We start from the raw sequence: 18,858 nt of genomic DNA, 5'->3' as shown, positions 1-18,858 counted from the left end.
AACGTAAAATGCATCACATTCAGTGTCTTACTGCATTGCTGCCAGCCAACTGCCCTATCAGGTTACCTCTCCACGGATATAAGACCATCATGTGAGTGATTTGGTCACACGGGGGCAGAATATTGCCTGCATTAGTCGAGACACATGGAAATGCTTTGCTTCCCACAGTATTTAAAGCCTTTTTGTGGTGGTGAAGAGAGCATCAGCAGACAAGACAGGACCAGCAGCAGCATCACACACGTGCAGTAAGTGCCTCCTGTCTCAATGGTTATCTTTCATTTTGTACTGAATGTATTTGATTAGAATGTAGTTCTACTCATATTTAAGATGTTGTTTTTATTTAGAAAACAGATTTTATGGGCGTCATCTATATTTTCTCCGCAATTTGATTAACAATAATGTGCTATAGTTATAAATTATATCTAACAAGTGTGAAATCTGAGAACAGAAAAGTTTCTCTCCTTTCTTTATTAAGGATTATAATCTTTTTTTTTTATTCCTTTAGATGATTAGATGTTATGATTGTCTGAAAATATATCTATTCTTTTATGCCTTGTAATGTCATTCTATATTTAACACTCTACTATTGGTCAGTTATTAATCTATTTAAGACTCCTAGATGTTGCTTTAGAGTAGCACATGCATTATTATTTATATTTGATTTGTAGTTAATCCTTACATATTTATTAAAATAAAAAAAGGTCTAAATAGAAAATGCCAAAATAATATGTAAAGAAAAAAACTGATAATAATAAATTGTTTAAGAAAATCTTAATAGTAGTTTTATCCCAATGGATCAGCAAACTTAGCTTTGTAAGTCTATTAGTTCGCTACTTTACAGGGAAATCTTTGTTTCAGTGAAGAAGCCACATCCCGAATTTGTTTTCTTCTTTTGCTTTAGAAATTGCTCAACCAGTGCCCATTAGTGCACTTCCTGGACACTTTGCTCCTTCAAGCAAATGTGTGACAGGCTCAGTTGCCTGAACACAATGACACACATTCACCACAGCTGCTAGGAAATGAGGGGCGTGATCACATTTTCTGGTCTCTTTATCAAATTTACAATATTAGAGAAAATCAAATTGCACAGACTGTTTTGTTGATTATTACAGAGTTGCCTCTGCTGCAGAGGATGTGCTAGAAAACATAGTTGGATCAGAGAATCAGGTAGAGTTGTGGTAATGCTTAAGTGCAATGTTAAATCACAAATAGTAAAATACTAAAAGAGTTCCAAAATCACTGTTTAGGGTGTTCTGACGATAAATAAGCAAATAGGTTGCAGCTTTTTTATTTTTTTTTAAATAAAAAAGGAAACCATTTTAATAGACATTATTATTTCTGTTAATGCATAAACAGCACTTTTACTTTGAGTGTTTCTCATCGTTGGACCAGAACAACGTTTTATTAGAATGCAGAGACTCCCAAAGAGAAGTGATTAAAACTGATGGCTTTGGTGACCACAGCTCGCTGAGCCTACAGTTAACCATCAAACTTTAATCGAAACTGACTCATTCTGTCAACCTTAATGGAGAAGTCCTTGTTAGAGTCAATGTTCAGGTCCATTGGTCCATGTTTGATTGCTTAAATGTTTGTTGTGTAACTTTTCAGCCAGACGATGAAGAAACTCTAGCAGCCATCTAATCACATGACACAGCAGCAGTGTCTTACTGGCAAAGCTTCTGCAATATGTCAAGAGGATTCTTGTGAAATTTTACATAGCAAAAAGTAATTTGTCATTCGACCTTTAGATGTGACTGATGGGCTTTATGCAACACATTATAAGGTTTCTATCAATCTTGCTCACTTAGGATCACCCTGTAGGCCACCTGGGACAGACCCAAACACGCTACAAACAAGCTGTGAAGGACATTGTTGTTTTCTACAACTGAAGGGCTTCAGCCTCCAAAATACTCAGTGGATCTGAATGCCTTTCTAGGTAACGACAAAGTCATATACTTTCCCCTTTAGGCAACACAAGTGATTGGCTAAATACAGGATCTCAAAATCTTTGTTCGGAGCCATGTTTAGCAAGGTTTTTGCATTTTCTCATAATACTTCACCTAAAGAATATATTGTCTTGGCTTTCTGTTTCATGCATTCTGGATGTTTGAATGTTATACATATGCAAATGATGAAAATATAAAGATGTCATTACTCTCTCCATTGACAATACACGTGTCCTCTACTAAGTGATGAACTTCAGCAGAGATGTAGCACGCCAGACCAGTTGTTATACGTACGTCATAGAGGATGAAGACTCAGCCCTGGCAAGTCTAAATGCAGTTGAGGTGAGGATCGTTTTTTTTTTCTTCGAAAAACTCTGAACTCCTGTATTCTGTACATTGAAACATGAGTCGCAATAAAGGCACCAGACTTTACTTGAATCTTTGCTACACAGACTCGAGACTTGACTCTCACTAAAGGTCTAAGATTCTATTCTGATGCTCATAATTATTGACAAAGTAGATGTTTTGTCAAACCTACATTTTGACTTACTTGGTAAACATAAAAATGATGGTAAACATCTTTATACATAAAACTATCAACAATATAATGGATGTCAATGCTTGGTTACAAGACTTACACAGGTTTATAGCCTTCTCTCTTCTCAATTATCACATATTTTTGTTATTACATGGATCCATAAAGGTCATTTTATTCAGTAATAAAATCAGAAAAAAACATTATAACATCTTAGCATACCATTCATCTTCATTTATTAATTCAAAAATATAAGCTGATCATTTTCTATGATTTATTGACTACAAAAATAAGCTGTTAAAATAAAGCCTCCCTAGCAGTACTTTCTCTTTATTTTCCCTCAGTGAATAGATTATAAATCTGTCATGTTTTTCCAATCAGCAACAATCTTCTCTAACACAGAGAACTGAGCAAACAAATGGTTTGATCTCTCGGCCGTAAAGAAGCCCTAGTTGCACGCCTCGTCCTGCTGATTCTCAGCTTTTATTTAGATTGCTGTGATTATTAAATGTGGACTTAAATAATTCATTTGTGCTGTATTTGTTATCAGCTTGAACAAAAAGTTATTTCTTGCTTGTGGTGTTACAGACTTTTGATGTATTTTATGAGTGTTTCTCTTAAATCCTTTAAAGCACAAAATTGTGTTTCTTCATGAAAGCTCTCATTTGTGCAATTAGAACCAACTGAAAATATGGGAAATAAGAACTGCAAACCAGTATTGCCATTTCTTGAAACTCTAATACTTTGGTTGCAGATGATGCCCAATTAATATGTTTTGTCCTTTTAATTATTTATTTGAAGCATTGTTTTCCAAAAGTAGATTCATAGTTCATCAGTTGACAACTATGCAGGATTTTTTTTTTTCTATTCTATGCAGGGCCACAAATATGCATACTGGCTCAAGTAAAAGTTGTGCAGACTTTTTAACAGTCATCACCAAGCTTGTGGCTTGAAGAATGCTTTCTAACATTCTTCTCGACCAAATTGCTCATTATGCTCATTATGCTTGTCTCATAATGTCAGCAGAAGTATTAAAAGTCCATACACTGTGCAAAACCAGGATGAGTTGAAAATACTTCCATCCACAACCATAATACTGGCATAACACACTACAGTTACTTCCATTTTTTTCTGCTTAAATTTTAAAGAAACCTTGAGGTTTTTGTTAAAGACATTTTCTCTTGTTGGATCAAACAATCAATTTCAACTAATTTATTGCTGTGTTTACATTGCAAACCCTAAGGGAGCAAAGTATTGAAATTGCTAAATTTCCAAAGAAAACATGTAATGAATAGGAGAGAATGTTTTTCAAACGTATTTTGTACGTATTACGTATTTAGCTCAGATTGAACCAAAAGGTCAGCTTTAAGAAATTAAAGCCTCAGGCTAATCATAAAAAAAGCACCCAACACACAAACTAAGTGCCCCAGTGTGGATCGGTATCATGATCATGCTATATATTGCAATCAATATTTCTGTGCAGTTGGCAGAAAAGGGGGACCTGACGCTTCTGGAGAACCTGGTGAGGAAGAGCCCAGAGGTCCTCGGTGAGAAAGATGAATGTGGAGCTAGTCCCCTCCATCATGCTGCTGCAGGGGGCCACGTCACCCTCATTCAATTTATCACCTCTGTCATAGATCCCCAAGGTAAGCATGACTCAGTTGTATACTGCGCTACTGCCTGCTCAATAGGAATTATCATAATCCTGTCTTTGGGTGCTTTGAGTAAATGTTTTTTTTTGTTTGTTTTTTTTTCTACTGTCGGTAATAGTGCATGATAAAGAAATTAGGATTTATAAACATTTGCATAAATGTTTGTGTTTTCACTTGTGTTTGCACAGAGCTGAACAGCTGTGATGACCAGGGCAATGTCCCTCTGCACTGGGCCGTGGAGAAGAACAAAGCAGAGAGCTGCAGGGCCCTCATGGACCTAGGAGCCAACCCCAACATCCTCAATAATGCTCTCCTGTCCCCCCTGCACCTGGCGGTCAGCCTCGGACACAACAGCCTGTTGGGGGTGAGAAGGCTGAGAGTGCACAGTAAATGTCGCAGTCGCAGTCACATTTTTTGTTGTTTTACATTTTTGACATTTCTTACTTTACAGCTCACACATATTTTATTTTTAGTGGTTGTGAAATCAAACCCCCTGTTTATAACTTTATTTTAATTTTATTTCAATTTATACATCATTATTTTAATTTATATGTCACCCTTCAACTATTCAACAAGTGTTAGATTCTTTTTAAAAAAACATAACAAAATGCATACATCATTGCAATGAGTGGTAGTGGTAGTGGTAGAATTAGGGCTTTAAATTGTAAACAAGTGGATCTCACTTACTGATTAGTAGAGCCCAGAAATCAGCTGGTTTCACACTTTGGAATTTTATTTAGGCACTATTTATATTTTTGAGATTTTTATTTCAAATTTGTTTATAAAAAATATGTTTTGTACATTCTACTTACTTACTGTAGGTATAAGTATTTTCTACATATACATTGCTTTGTGTTAGTCTACTACATAATATCACAGTAAAACTAATCAAGGTCTATGGTTAAAATGTGATGGTCTGTGAAGAAATTTAAGAGGTAGGAGTACTTGCATGATGCATCATATCGCCAAATTGCATTCAACTTTCTTGGGTCCTAAACTTAGCAATGTAACATTTTACTGATTTAAAGTCAAAATAAAAGAGTACATTTATTGACATATATTACATTTTCTCATACATTTTAAAAAGCCTGGGTACATTTTTCTATCTATATATTCCAATAAGAAATAGGCAGGTGTTGGTCAATGTAGTCTTTGGCTTTTCTCCATAACCTGACACAGCATAGTGCAGGATGAAGGACATAGGTATAGCGGTAGGACACAAAATAATATCAAAGATTGAATGACGCTTTGTCTTTTTAAAAAAAATCCCTGCCCCTTTTAGGTGCTTTTATCCTACAGTGTGACAAACTGCAACCTACAAGGAGACCTTGGTAACACCCCACTAATACTGGCCTGCTCTCTCAACAACTGTGAAGCTTTGAACATACTGGTATGTTCCGTTTTCCATTAACCACCGGTGTAGCATGTCAACAGAACTGTGCCTTACTGGAACACCAGGACAGATTTGTCTCCAACAAAACATGGTCTTTTATTGTCCTTCTTTATACAGCTAAAGCATGGGGCCATGCTCTGCACCCAGAACAAGCTAGGCCATTTTGCCATGCATGCTGCTGCCTTCGCGGGAGCAAAGAAAGCCATGGAAGTCATTCTGAAGGCTGGTACGAGAATTGAATAACAGATGTCGACAAATTCCAGAAGTGCTGACAGCAATGAACGTTTCTCGCAAGGCCAAATGGCAAATTAGGTTGATAGATAACAAGAGTTCACCTTGCCATGCGAGCCTCCAGAGACATTTTCAGGGAAAATGTTTTGTATATTCAGTCCCTCAGAGTGACTCAGTGCTTGTGGGGAGATTGTTTGCCAAATGTGAGTTTGTTAGAGGAAGTTTACTTCCAGTACAAAATATTTATGAGCTTTCTAATAGTTTTTGTGTTAACAGTTTTGGATTGTTTGGATTATAACATACAATTCATTCGAATGAACAAAATTACTGATTACTTCCATCCTTGAACGTACTAACAAAAAAGCAAAACAAAGTCAAAAAACAGACAAGCTGAGTGGGAGTTGCCTGTATGTTCGCAGTATACCCTCAACACTCAGTACAAAGCAGCTCTTGATTTAATTTGTTGACAGGAGAAGAGAATGGCCACAATGCAGTGTCCCACATCAACTACCTAGATAAGTCCAATAGCAGCCCTCTCCATCTGGCTGTGCGTGGAGGGAATTTCGAAACCATCCGTCTCTGCATTGCCACTGGGGCCAAAATAGACCAGCAACAGGTTTGTCACCAACAGGTAGTTTTGAAATTTGTCAAGAATGGTCTGCATAAAGTTAGACTTTCCATAAGCATGCAAACCAGGGGTCCCCAAAGTTGGTCCTCGAGGGCCGGCATCCTGCACGTTTTAGTTCTCTCCCCGGTGGCACCAACAACCTTTTCAGCACGTCAATGTTCTTCTTGGGCCTTCTAACGAGCCATCATTTGATCCAGGTGCGTTAAACCAGGGAGAGAACTAAAACCTGCAGGAGGCCGGCCCTCGAGGACCCACTTTGGGGACCTCTGGTGTAAACCATCAATCAAAGCACAGATGTTCATTTGCTTGTCACCACAGTTTTTCATATATACCAGAATGAAATTTTCCTAAACACATCACAAATGGTCCAATTCGTCTTCCGTCTGTCAATTACACGCTTTGTTATATTTGCATTTGTTTTGCTTAGTTTTTCAATCTACAGCCAATTTGCCTACACTTGTACATTATTTTACTGGCAATTATGCTAGGACAAGTCATCTAGTCATCTCTCTCATCCGAGAATGCTTGTTATGTCTAGTTCGGGTTTAGTGCCCAGAGCCACGGCAGGGATAGAGGGTATAGTAAGGGCTTAAGTTGGCTAAATTGATACAAATTACCTCCACTTACACTATGGAGCTGAGTTGGGCAATCACCAACCCCTCTTTTGTCAGTCCTAGTTATCTCATGAAAGGCTTGCACTAAAGTCACCTTATCTGTATAGGACATACATTAGGGAGGTACAAAGTATGTGCAAAAAAATGTTTATTTGACTTCTTATTCCTGCAGATACGTGTTACATTAAAGCATTGCTTATTCCTAATTCTGCGTGCAGTAATGCAGTGATATTTTGTGCTTTAGAATGATCGCTGCACGCCTCTTCATTTGGGCTGCACTCAGGGTGCTATAGAGGTAGTGAAACTGATGCTGTCCACTGTGGACCGAGTGGAAGATGTTATCAACCTGACTGATGGGGCTTGCCAGACCCCTCTGCATAGGTGGGTGTTCTCCTGTCATCCAAGCCAGAATTAATGTCAACAGTTTGCCTTCACTGTGCTCTCTGCAGATGCTTGATCTATCTCACCAGGGTGTTATTTGTTAATTAGACTTGAGGAAAAAGTTAATGACATTGAACAGGTGGGCTGCTTACAGTAGTGGAAAACAGATTGTAAACCACATTTAAGTTTGTTATTTTTTGTGTTGTGATGTATTCAGTCTATCTATCTATCTATCTATCTATCTATCTATCTATCTATCTATCTATCTATCTATCTATCTATCTATCTATCTATCTATCTATCTATCTATCTATCTATCTATCTATCTATCTATCTATCTATCTAATCTATCTATCTATCTATCTATCTATCTATCTATCTATCTATCTATCTATCTATCTATCTATCTATCTATCTATCTATCTATCTATCTATCTATCTATCTATCTATCTATCTATCTATCTATCTATCTATCTATCTATCTATCTATCTATCTATCTATCTATCTATCTATCTATCTATCTATCTATCTATCTATCTATCTATCTATCTATCTATTGTATGTCATGATTGCTGCACGATCATTCATTTTAGGTTTGATGTCTAATCTGTGACCCTACTGCAACAGCTAATGTTCCCTGCTGTCCTCAGATTCAGGGTTTATAGAAGTGGGGATTAACAAGCATTTTTCCATCAGTCACACAGTAGTAAAAAAAATAAAAATAAAAAATCATCTACTTTAGCCACTGCACATGCAGAATCCAATTAAACTGCAAGGAATTTGTGATTGACGTGCATCATCTGAGGGAACAACTGCAATCCAGGAGATAAAAGGCGAAATGACAAAAAAAATCTAGTTATGTCACACTCTGATGAAACAGAATTAGAGATAGCTCACTCTTATTCAACACTTGACACCATGACTAAGGTTGACGGCTCTTGCAGCTGTGTTTGTTGGTTTACAGCAACTGTGTTTGCTTTTCCAGGGCTACAATATTTGACCATGCGGAGCTGGCGGAGCACCTAATTTCTTTGGTAAATAAAGCACCAAACAACAATTATGGACACATTCTGCCTCAGATGAGGAATCATGTGATTGACCTATCTCCTCTTTGTAAGCTGTTGCTGCACTTTGACTTTTAATTTGGTGTTCCTGCTGAGAACAGTCCAGCCGAATTATTTAATCAATTTTATCATTTACTTTATGTGCTTCCCCATGTTTGTTATTGAGCAATTATGCTCAGACTACAGTCACTACAGGGCTGAGTTAAAGGTGCCTCTGAGCAATACTTGTCCACCATCTGTTGCACATGTACGCTCTTTTATTAGAAGTTAATTGCTAGCAGAGAGGAAACACCTGGGTTTATTAACGTAAGCTCATTTTGTCGTTAAACAAAGGGACACAATATCAACCTGAGCTCATTTAGGTTTAAACATTTACATTTCAGAGATGTAGCCAATTTGAGGAAAGGTCAATCTGTGCTTGGTAGCTCAGATTTTGCACTTTTAAAAGTGCAAAATCATTGGATAAAATTGACACCCATAATAGTGAAGTGATTGTTTGCCATGTTTTAAAATTAACATCACACTAAATACATAATTTCCCCTATGAAACACAACAATGGCAGCATCGTCCAAGGTGCACTGCCTCCTAATGTGTGACTTGAAATTCTTTATTCTCTTGCAAATTTTTATGATTTATTCTTATTTGTGCAGTGTCAGCTTTTCTGTTCTTTTTTTTGAATAGTATGTTTATTGTAGTCTGGAAGAAAGAGTAATCCAGCGGTTTTTGAACTACAACTTTATTTATATCTTTAAGCCAAACCCCTTCTATGAGATCAGCTGACCTCTCCACACTGTGTCTAAATATGCTCTTAATGTCCCTTCACACTACAGCAATGGGAAGGATTCCAGCAAATAAAGCTGCATGTTTTAGGAAAAATACAAGCCTGCCTCGAGATATAGAGAAAACATTGCACTGTAGGAGTGAATTTGTTTGTAATCTAATCCTTCCCCTTGTGTTACTATGAAACAAAAGATTTTTGGAAAGAGAGGGCCTGCAAAATGCAACTCTACCCTTGTGCATCCGGGGCAGAATAAACATTCCTAGAACTCATTCGAATGAGCTCTAGGAATGGATACAGTAACAAATAATTAATCTTTAAAAGGCAGAAGAGTTATAACTATAACATTGTCTGTATTCATTCATATCCATGTTTCTTTTAGAAGGTCTTCAAAAATAATTGCAGTGAAAATGAGTCAGAAATGTTCATTCTTTTGTGTTCTCACTTCCTAGGGTTCTGACCTGAACAGCACTGACTGTAAAGGAAACACTCCTTTGTTGTTGGCAACCAGCTGTGGAGCATGGAAAACTGTAGCTCTGCTGCTGTCCAAAGGTGAAATAAAATGCTGCTCACATCTAGCAGGAGCACTTAAGATTTCTGATAATGTTGACTTGGAATAGGTTTTTAGTTTATGCTTATATCTTTTAAGGGGCCAATGTGAATGTGAAAGACAAATGTGGCTGTAACTTTCTTCACCTGGCCATCCTGCAGCCTAAGGGTCTGAAAAACCTCCCAGAAGAAGTGCTACAGGTACCCAATAATTGTTGCTCCAAAAAAAAAAAAAAAAATCAGTGTAGGAAGTCATCAACATATTGGAATGTAATTAAGGCACTGTGTTTAATCAATTTGTGTTGAGCGCTAAAGAAAAAGAGTATTTCTAATGTAAATTTTATTGAATGGAAAGTATTTTTACAGATTTCACAATGAACATTTACTACAATATGAAACTGGAATTGATAGTAATGGGAGAAGTTCAATGCATCTGATCTCAAACAAATTTTACTCACAAATGATAACATCTCTCAGCCTTCCTTGAAAAGCTTAACTAGATAATTTCAAGAAAGGATGGAAGGATGTTTTCTGTGTTTACCTTTTAGAATTTCAGTAGGTATAGTGGCAAAATTTGTAAAAATAAATAAATGAATAAAAAATGTTCCAAATCATAGAAAAGCTGTAGACTGAAATGCTGCAGCCAATCTAAGCCCAACCTTTGTTTGTTTCATAGCACTTTCATTACCATTATCAACATACTTTTTGAATAGGACTTGAGTGTTATTAGTCCAACATGTCTATAATGTCTCTGACTTTAGTGTAAGAGCGTGAAAGCTTTGTTGAACTGCGAAGATAACGAGGGCTGCACACCACTGCACTATGCCTGCAGACTGGGTATCCATGACTCGGTGAAGAACATGCTGGGCCTCTCAGGGCAAGTTGGCCTTGCATGCAAGTCCAAAGACAAGAAATCTGCCCTTCACTTTGCTGCACAGTAAGAAAAACACTGACTTACCTGGAGTTGGATTCAAAGTTGGTTAGTTTTTGGGGAAAAAAAAAAAAAAAACTAACCCACTTTTGGTTAGTTACCAAAGTGGGTTAGTTTTTGTCTTGTTGCCTAAACAAAGTTAGGCAACAGGAACTTCCTGTTCCCTTGAGTTTCTGCAGAAGCCAATATTGGCTCAGACCTTTACAACTGTGAATCCAATCCATCACACATTATGAGAGTGATTGTGTTATTCCTTTAATTTAGAAAAAAAGAGCAGGTGTGAAAAGTTGTTATCTGCTATTTGGTCTTTGGAAATTGAAGATCCATCCTTTTTATTTTTATTTTAGTTTTTTAAATCATAACCTTAATTAGAATTACAGAAACAAAAATAATGACAAAATGAATGTTTCAACTCAGTTATTTATTTTCATTATTTTTAAATCATACACCTGTAATTAGAAGATTAATTACAGCAACACACAATAATTCTTCACAAAACTGAAGGTGCTGTCACAAGAACAGAATTCAATTACCTAGAAATGACTACTTTGTTTGATTAAAATCATATCCATATGATCATCTCACTTCTTCACGTAAACATGTTAGATAGACCATGTTTAATTTATTTATTTATTACTTGACACCAATGCTGCACCAATGGATAGAAAATGGGTGCAGTTTTAGTCAGGTTAAATCATCCATCTTCCCTTTTTTGCATTTTTATTAAGGGTGTGTGGCACTTTGAAAAGGTACCTTTATGTCTATGTTTTATATAGATGGAACTTTCAGTTTGTTTTACTGGTTGAAGTCTTGTTTGAAGAATGTCATATTTGTTTGGAGATATTGTTCTTTCCTACGGTAATTGTCGCCTTAATCAGTTAAGGCACTGTTTTAAAAGCCAGGTGTATGGAATTAGGGAGTTGGCTCCCTCCTATTGTCTGAAATGTTTGTGAGGCTGTGGATTGTAAAGAGATGTCCAAAGAGTTATATAAAGACACAATTTAGAGCTCTATGAAGGCTGGACGTTGTATTTTTTTTCAGTACTCAACTGTGATAGTAGTTATATAGTGAATTAGAAAAAAAAAAGATTTTTGAAACACATTCCTTAAGCAAATAATTCTTTGTAAATTTTAATCCAAACTAAAATCTTTTGATGATGCTCTTAAATCAGCATGAGCTTTGTTCAAATGAGATGTTTAACTCTCCATTGTGCTTTACTTCATGATGTCAGACAGTCACCATACATGTTACAGCTTATTAGTGTTTCCATACATGTTACTGCATATTAGTGCTTCCCCAGCACAATGCCTCTCCCTCATTTCTTTAAGATATGGGCGCATCAACACCTGCCACAGGTTGCTGGAGTCCATCACAGACTCTCGTCTGCTAAACGAAGGTGATGAGAGAGGCCTGACGCCGCTCCATTTGGCTTCCAAGGGCGGGCACACCAAGGTGGTTCAGTTGTTACTGCGCAAAGGAGCTCTTTTTCACAGGTAGACCCAAATGCTGGATCGTGGCATTTACAGACAGCAAATAGCATTTGCAAAACTAAAAACACACAATGGTGTTGATGCTGATATTTTAAGCTAAGACAATATGTTAGCAAGTAAAATTATGGCACACGAACCTGTGAACATTTGTTTTTCAGTGATTACAAAGGCTGGAGTTGTCTACACCATGCTGCCTCTGAAGGATACACACAAACTATGGATATACTGCTCTCTGCAAATCCCAAGTTATTGGATAAAACCGATGAGGATGGGGTATAAATTATGATTTCTGTGTAGACTAAACTTCCAGTTTTGCATAAACGAGTGTTTGATATATTTTTTATTTTTTAGAAAGAAATCTACCTTTTCTTTGATAACAATTTTACCAGGCTGTACAGTCAGCACTGTTATCAAGCATGTAATTGTTTGTTGTCACATTGACATGCCAGAACACTGCACTCCATATCGCTGCGAGATCTGGACATGTGGCTGCAGTCAGAATGATGTTGGTCAGAGGGGCTGAGATTGTTTTGAACAAGAATGACACTTCCTTTCTTCATGAAGCGCTGCAGAATGGGAAAAAAGAAGTGGTCAATGCTGTAATTGACAGCGAAAGGCAAGTCATCAAAAATCTTACAGAAATAGGTACTGTTGTTCAAATTTTTGATCTTATGTTCTAAATGTAGAAACAATAAGGCTCAACTAAGCTTTTCCTCTTGCAGGATTGAGGAGGCTTTGCGACTGTTTGTTCCAGGTTCCACCCAACGATGCCCCATTCTCGACATGATTGAATTTCTGCCTGAGTGCTGCAAGGTGTTGCAAAAGAAAAAAAAACAAACTTTTATTATGAATCTTTGTACCCATTCATCATAAATTATTTCTTTATGCCATTTTCTGTTACTTAACTTGTTGTGACTAAGATTGGAGATCAAATTCTTTCACTGTGATTCATTCCTGCAGCATCTTCTTGACCGCTGCATGAGGGAGTCTGATGATGATCACAACAGCCCTGACTACCATGTAATTTATCTGCAACATGCACTATGAGTACATCAGCCCAAACATCATTATTGAAAAAGTAAAAAAAAAGTTTTCTGTATGTGGTGTAGATTGAATATGACTTCAGATGGCTGCAGGCTCCCATTTCGCAGACGTTGATTGAGCAGGGCTATCCTCCTAAGCCACTAGCCGCAGTCAATGTAAGTTTCCTGGTCTCAAGTCTAACTTTGATGTGGTCAAAGGCAGGTGTTTCACATGTTTATCCACTCACTCCTCAAAGCACACCTGATCATGATTTCTGATTCTCTGCCTTAGTAGATTTGCTGTGGGCTATTGAGGCCACTCAAAGATTACAGACACTCGACAAAACATAGGCATGAGTTTTATATTAATTTGGGGGGTCTTAGTGATCTATTTGAAATTACTTATGAAGTTAAAATTATCTTATAATTTTAAACTCCAAGAAATTTTAAAACCAAGAATTGCGTTTGAATGTGTTTTGGATTTAGCAGATAGTCAATACCATAAAGTTGAGTCTAACCTTTCCATTTTCTTGAGTATTGGCCATTCTGTTGAGTGTTGTCAAATATTTTCTGGCAAATAGAAACTGTTTCAATCATGATCACTGAAAAGATGTTATTTAGCTACGTTTGTGTCAAGTTGTCAACAAGAAACATTAGCAACCGTTCATAAGCAATTTGACTAAATATGTGTGGACTGGTAAATATCTAGACTAATGTAAAACTTCTGCACCTGGTTCTTGGTCTTAAAAATCTTTTTTTATCGCATATTATGTCATCATTTTGCTGCTGAAGAAGAATGGTTAAATAAATGTAACCTAACCACTGAAGTACTTACTGAGAATAGTAATTTAAATCTTTTCTATGTTAAAAAACTTTTGTTCACAATTTCTGCAGGCAATGGTGCAATATAACCGCATTGAGCTCCTCAACCACCCAGTCTGCAAAAAGTATCTGGGAATGAAATGGTGTGTATCAACAGTTTTTCTCTCATAGGGACTGAGCTTTACTTAATTTCTCAAAATGTAAGTAGTGCTTTTGTCATATTTAATTCCAAAGTGTTTTTTTTTTTCCTATCCACAGGGTTGCCTATGGGAGCAAAGCTCATCTGCTCAACATGTTTCTGTACCTGTTAGGGCTCCTACCCTTGACAAACCTGATAGTGACCCTTCGACCTTCTGTAAACACCACCGAGACAGGTGAACTCGACATCATCATGGTTCCCACTTCATTCAGAGAGGTATCGTGAAGTTGCCTGTCGCACAAACTAAGCTATTTGAATAATAAATGTGTAATGACCTAACTCCATTTGTTTCAATCTTTTTTTTTTCCTAGCAAAGTATGTTCTTGTCATTCTGCATGGTGATGGTCTTGATCACTAACATCTATTCTATTGGAAAAGAAGTGGTACAGATATCACAGCAGGTTGGAGTTACACTGTTATTCACATATCATTAAACTATTAAAGAAAATTATTCCATACATCTATTTCTCTACTAACCCTGGCTAGTTTTGATAGATGAATGTGAACTAAAATAGCAAAAATATCACCTTTTCTGTTTGCTTCGCATGTTTCTAACACACACACACACAAAAAAAACTTTATTTGTCATTATCCATTGCTACCCCAAAGCGCTGGAGTTACTTCAGGGACGGTTCAAACCAGATTGACTGGATGTCGGCCATCTGCTCTCTTTTGTTCGTCATTCCCCTCATGGTCAACGCAGAAGGTTCTTGGCACTGGCAAGCAGGCGCATTGGCCGTTTTAAACTCCTGGATTGGGTTTCTCCTTTATCTCCAGAGGCATGTTGACTTCCGACTGTAAAATTGCATTTATTTTACCTTCTTGTCTTTCTAGTGTTGTTGAAGTTGTACAATTTTTCCATGTTTTAGGTTTGAGGGGGTTGGCATTTATGTTGTGATGTTTGGGGAGATCATGAGGACATTGCTCCGTATTCTGATGCTGTTTGTGTACCTAATGTTGGCGTTCAGTTTGGCATTCCACGCTCTGATGCTCAACCAGGTAAGTGAGAACACAAACACAGACAAACAAACCTGAGCAAGTGCACATATATACTATACATACATAGTATGTATTCTGTACGTGTTGTGACATAATTTTTTTGGTTCATGTGTTATGATCTACATATACACATTGTCACTTTGCTTTGTCAACAGAAAGAGTTTAACAGTGTGCCACTCTCTGTAATCCAAACCTTTGTGATGATGGTCGGAGAGTTGAACTACCAGAACAACTTCCTGGAAGCTTATTTGAACAATGAGCTTCCATTTGGTTTCTTGACGTATGCCATTTTTGTGCACTTTGTTCTGCTCATGCCAATCCTCTTGGTGAACCTGATGGTAAGCGTACTAGCATTTTTAAATTTTATTAATTTTTTTTATTATTATTGCAGTTGGGAAATGTTGGTTATTTCATATGCCCAAAATGAGCTTCAAAACATTAGTTATCAAACTGTTAGGATTTAAGATCCAAAAATAGTCCAACAATTTGAATACATCTATATGATGTGCATTTTATTCTATATTCTCTATAGGTTTAAAAGCTTTGAGACAGCTGAATACATTTGTTAAATTGTAAACAGTTTTTAATATGTGCATACTTAACTATGCTAACTGGATCCAAAGTTGTTTTTACTAAATATTTATCTTAAGTAACATAAAATATTATTGAAGTAACAATAAAGTGTTTAAATTTATCTAGAACGGATATAAATTTTTTTAGAAGTGTAGCCTGGTAGCAAGTTTGACTTGTAGTGCTTCAGAAACTAGTTAAAGCAAGTTAGAAAGCTTCAAAAATGAATTTTAATAAGGAGCATGGTGACAAACATTTTCCTGATAATCATAGCTGAGGGACTGGGGGTTAAGAAGCTCGGTTTTCCTTCAGTATTTGTACGTACACTTAGACTATTGTGGGCAACACGTGGGCATTATGAAACACAATTCTTATGAATCTCTAGCTTTAACTACGTTGATATATTCATTCATGAGGTCATCAATATACAGACATCAGCTATACTGATTTCTGCTACTCTAACAGACTTCTGACTTTAACAATAGTTAACCGATTTAGAATATAACCATAGCTGAAAATCTCTTTGGAAGTGAATATGATTTATTGAAATTGCAATAATTTCATCTTCTAATGTTTGATGCCTTCCAAAAACAAAATCCTGGTTTCTTGTACCATCTGTCCTTATTAAGCCCATTAAGAATAACATGAGCGGCTAAAAAGTTATCTGTTCAATATCAGTCTTTAGTTTTTCTTTTTAAGATGGATGGATGGATATTTTTTTTCCACACAAATAAGCAACAAAATAATTTGACATTGTTTACAATACATTATACATTTATACACTGTTTGATGATCCATTGATGGCTCTGCCTTGCAGATTGGTTTAGCAGTCGGAGACATTGCTGAAGTTCAGAGAAATGCTTCCCTGAAACGAATAGCGATGCAGGTAAGTTTGGAGATGGTCTTCCTGACAATGTTTTATGTGCTGCAGATTTTACAATTTATTCTGATTTTGGGCAGTCATGACAGTGCATTAAAGCCACTAGAATTGTAAATCAAGTGTACAGTTGATGTATTGTGGTTGAGGCCTTTTTTAACAAGTTTGGGATCAAGTCCAAGTGAAATTATAAGAAGCGGGAGATGATGAATTGTATGCTATCAAGGCAAACTACAAAGTAAACTATTAATATCCTGCTCTACCATGCCCACAACAAACTCAGCAATGAGGCAGTGCTATAAAACAATCAGTGTCTCAGAATGATTAACTACGTTTGTTTAATTTTCTAATGAAGAGTTTATGTTTCCCCTCTGACCTAAGATTGATCTCCACACATCCCTCGAAGACAAGCTCCCTTACTGGTTTATGAAGCGAGTGGACAAACCCTCAGTCACCATCTACCCCAATCGCAAATGCTCCAAGGTATGCTCCACGCCTACGTTTGTAATAAATCATGCAAGTTTCCCCTTTTATAAATATTCACTCTTTCTCACAGCACTTCCTAAAACAAATGATTTCTGGTGAGGACGAAAGAAGTGAAGTCTGGACTCGTCTGCAGTCCAAATCACAGAGCTGCACATTTGTGGAGAATGAGCTCAAAAGGCAGAAGACCAGGTAAGACACCTATAGTAGCTGATCACAAGTAATTAATTTCTTTAATTGCCTAAAAGCTGAAAGCTGATCACCTCAATGTGGGGATGTCAAAGAAAGCTTGAAATCATCATCATGAATACAGGACACAGTAATCCATTCCAAAATACAGTATAGTACTGAAAGGTGGTAATGCTATGAGGCACAATAAACTTAATTTTTTATGTCTGAGCGTCCCCTAGTGGTGAAGAATTGTAGCATTTGTTGTAAAAACGCACTCATAGCGCCTTGTGAAAGTATTCATATCCTTTGAGGTTTTCCACATTTCCCCTAATCTTTATTGTATTATCATGTCTTTTTCTTTTTTTCTTTTTTTTTTTTGTACAAAATCCCAAAGTAATGCATAGTTTTGGAGTTCAGGGAAAAATATGTCCGTGTTTTATTCTTTTACTCTGAAATGTATTGCATGTATGCCTGATCATTCTTTATATGTCCTCGTTTAACCACACCTACAAGTCTTTTTGGTTATGTCTACAAATCTTGCACTACTCAATACTGAAATTTTACCTCATTCTTATTCTTATTTTCAAAATCATCAGTCAGATTTTGAAAATCTGACTGATGGATGGATGGATGTATATCTCCATCCATCAGTCAGAGGGGATGGAGATATACATTTTAAGCCTTGCCACACACATCCTCACCCGGACAATTCTTCATTTTCATTTGCTTCGTTATTTTTGGCAGGATGAAAGAAATGTCGGTCCTGTTGGAGAAGCAGCACTGCCTCTTAAAGCTCATCATCCAGAAGATGGAAATCTGCTCTGAGGCCGAGGAGTCCGATGGCCCTGTGACAGTCAGGAGCAGCATGTGGCCCAGCTTGGGTCATGGCAAAACAAGAGGGCGCAGCACGTCACGCTGGGTACCGCTGATTAAGGCCATCGAGGCCAAACGCAAGTAGGAGAGACCTACACAGCATGAACTTTTCTGATTTGCACAGTGAATTTCCACTAATACATAGGTGTAGCTGACATTTTAACGTATAAAACTACGTGTGTGACTGTAATTGCTCATATCAAGATCAAGTCCTCAATTAGAATATTTGCTTTGTGAAAGACAGAAGGAAAGAAGGAAGGACATATTGGATAAGTCAGGATGGAAATGAATGTAATCTTGTGTTGTTTATTGTTGCTTGTTTTTCTTGCAGTTGCTATCTATGTAAAGCTTTAATGCAGTGGTTCCCAAATCCGGTACTCGAGTATCCCCACCCTGCATGTTTTAGATGTTTCTCTGTTCTAGCACACCTGATTTAAATGACTGCATGGCCTCTTGGCTGCCACTAATTGTTGCAGAAGTCTGTTAAGTCAGCCACTGATTTAAGTCAGGTGTTCAGAAGTAAAAATAGACCTAAAACATGCAGGGGAGGGGTACTTGAGGAGCAGGTTTGGAAACCACTGCTTTATATGCCTTATCTACTCTCACAAAGTATATTTCTTAAATTCTCTCACACTCCCAAATAAAGC

General features: G+C 37.0%; 1 protein-coding gene across 1 annotated transcript; it reads left to right on the top strand.

Annotated features, from left to right (window-relative positions):
* Nucleotides 1-228: 228 nt before the first annotated feature.
* On the top strand, nucleotides 229-18,858 carry trpa1b (transient receptor potential cation channel, subfamily A, member 1b). Its single transcript, XM_044104454.1, has 29 exons — nucleotides 229-245; nucleotides 1,809-1,936; nucleotides 2,191-2,288; nucleotides 3,965-4,127; nucleotides 4,322-4,497; nucleotides 5,416-5,523; nucleotides 5,644-5,752; nucleotides 6,228-6,373; nucleotides 7,244-7,380; nucleotides 8,368-8,416; nucleotides 9,678-9,777; nucleotides 9,875-9,975; nucleotides 10,536-10,711; nucleotides 12,034-12,198; nucleotides 12,354-12,468; nucleotides 12,645-12,811; nucleotides 12,918-13,008; nucleotides 13,156-13,215; nucleotides 13,305-13,394; nucleotides 14,112-14,182; nucleotides 14,298-14,454; nucleotides 14,550-14,639; nucleotides 14,848-15,017; nucleotides 15,108-15,237; nucleotides 15,393-15,575; nucleotides 16,625-16,693; nucleotides 17,066-17,167; nucleotides 17,241-17,359; nucleotides 18,083-18,858. Exons 3-29 carry the CDS (start codon nucleotides 2,193-2,195, stop codon nucleotides 18,294-18,296), a joined length of 3,354 nt encoding a protein of 1,117 aa, XP_043960389.1. The 5' UTR covers nucleotides 229-245; nucleotides 1,809-1,936; nucleotides 2,191-2,192; the 3' UTR covers nucleotides 18,297-18,858.

The sequence above is a fragment of the Gambusia affinis genome, linkage group LG21 (assembly GCF_019740435.1).
Source record: "Gambusia affinis linkage group LG21, SWU_Gaff_1.0, whole genome shotgun sequence".
NCBI lineage: Eukaryota > Metazoa > Chordata > Actinopteri > Cyprinodontiformes > Poeciliidae > Gambusia > Gambusia affinis.
Note: the sequence above shows the minus strand (reverse complement) of the source record. Positions and strands in the feature narration are given on the sequence as shown.

Bases quoted from the DNA above. Each gene is read 5' to 3' on its own strand.
- trpa1b (XM_044104454.1), top strand. From the start codon at position 2,193: ATGAACTTCAGCAGAGATGTAGCACGCCAGACCAGTTGTTATACGTAC. The intron at 12,199-12,353 runs GTAGACCCAAAT...TTTGTTTTTCAG, and splicing joins AAAGGAGCTCTTTTTCACAG to TGATTACAAAGGCTGGAGTT. The intron at 17,360-18,082 runs GTAAGACACCTA...TATTTTTGGCAG, and splicing joins CTCAAAAGGCAGAAGACCAG to GATGAAAGAAATGTCGGTCC.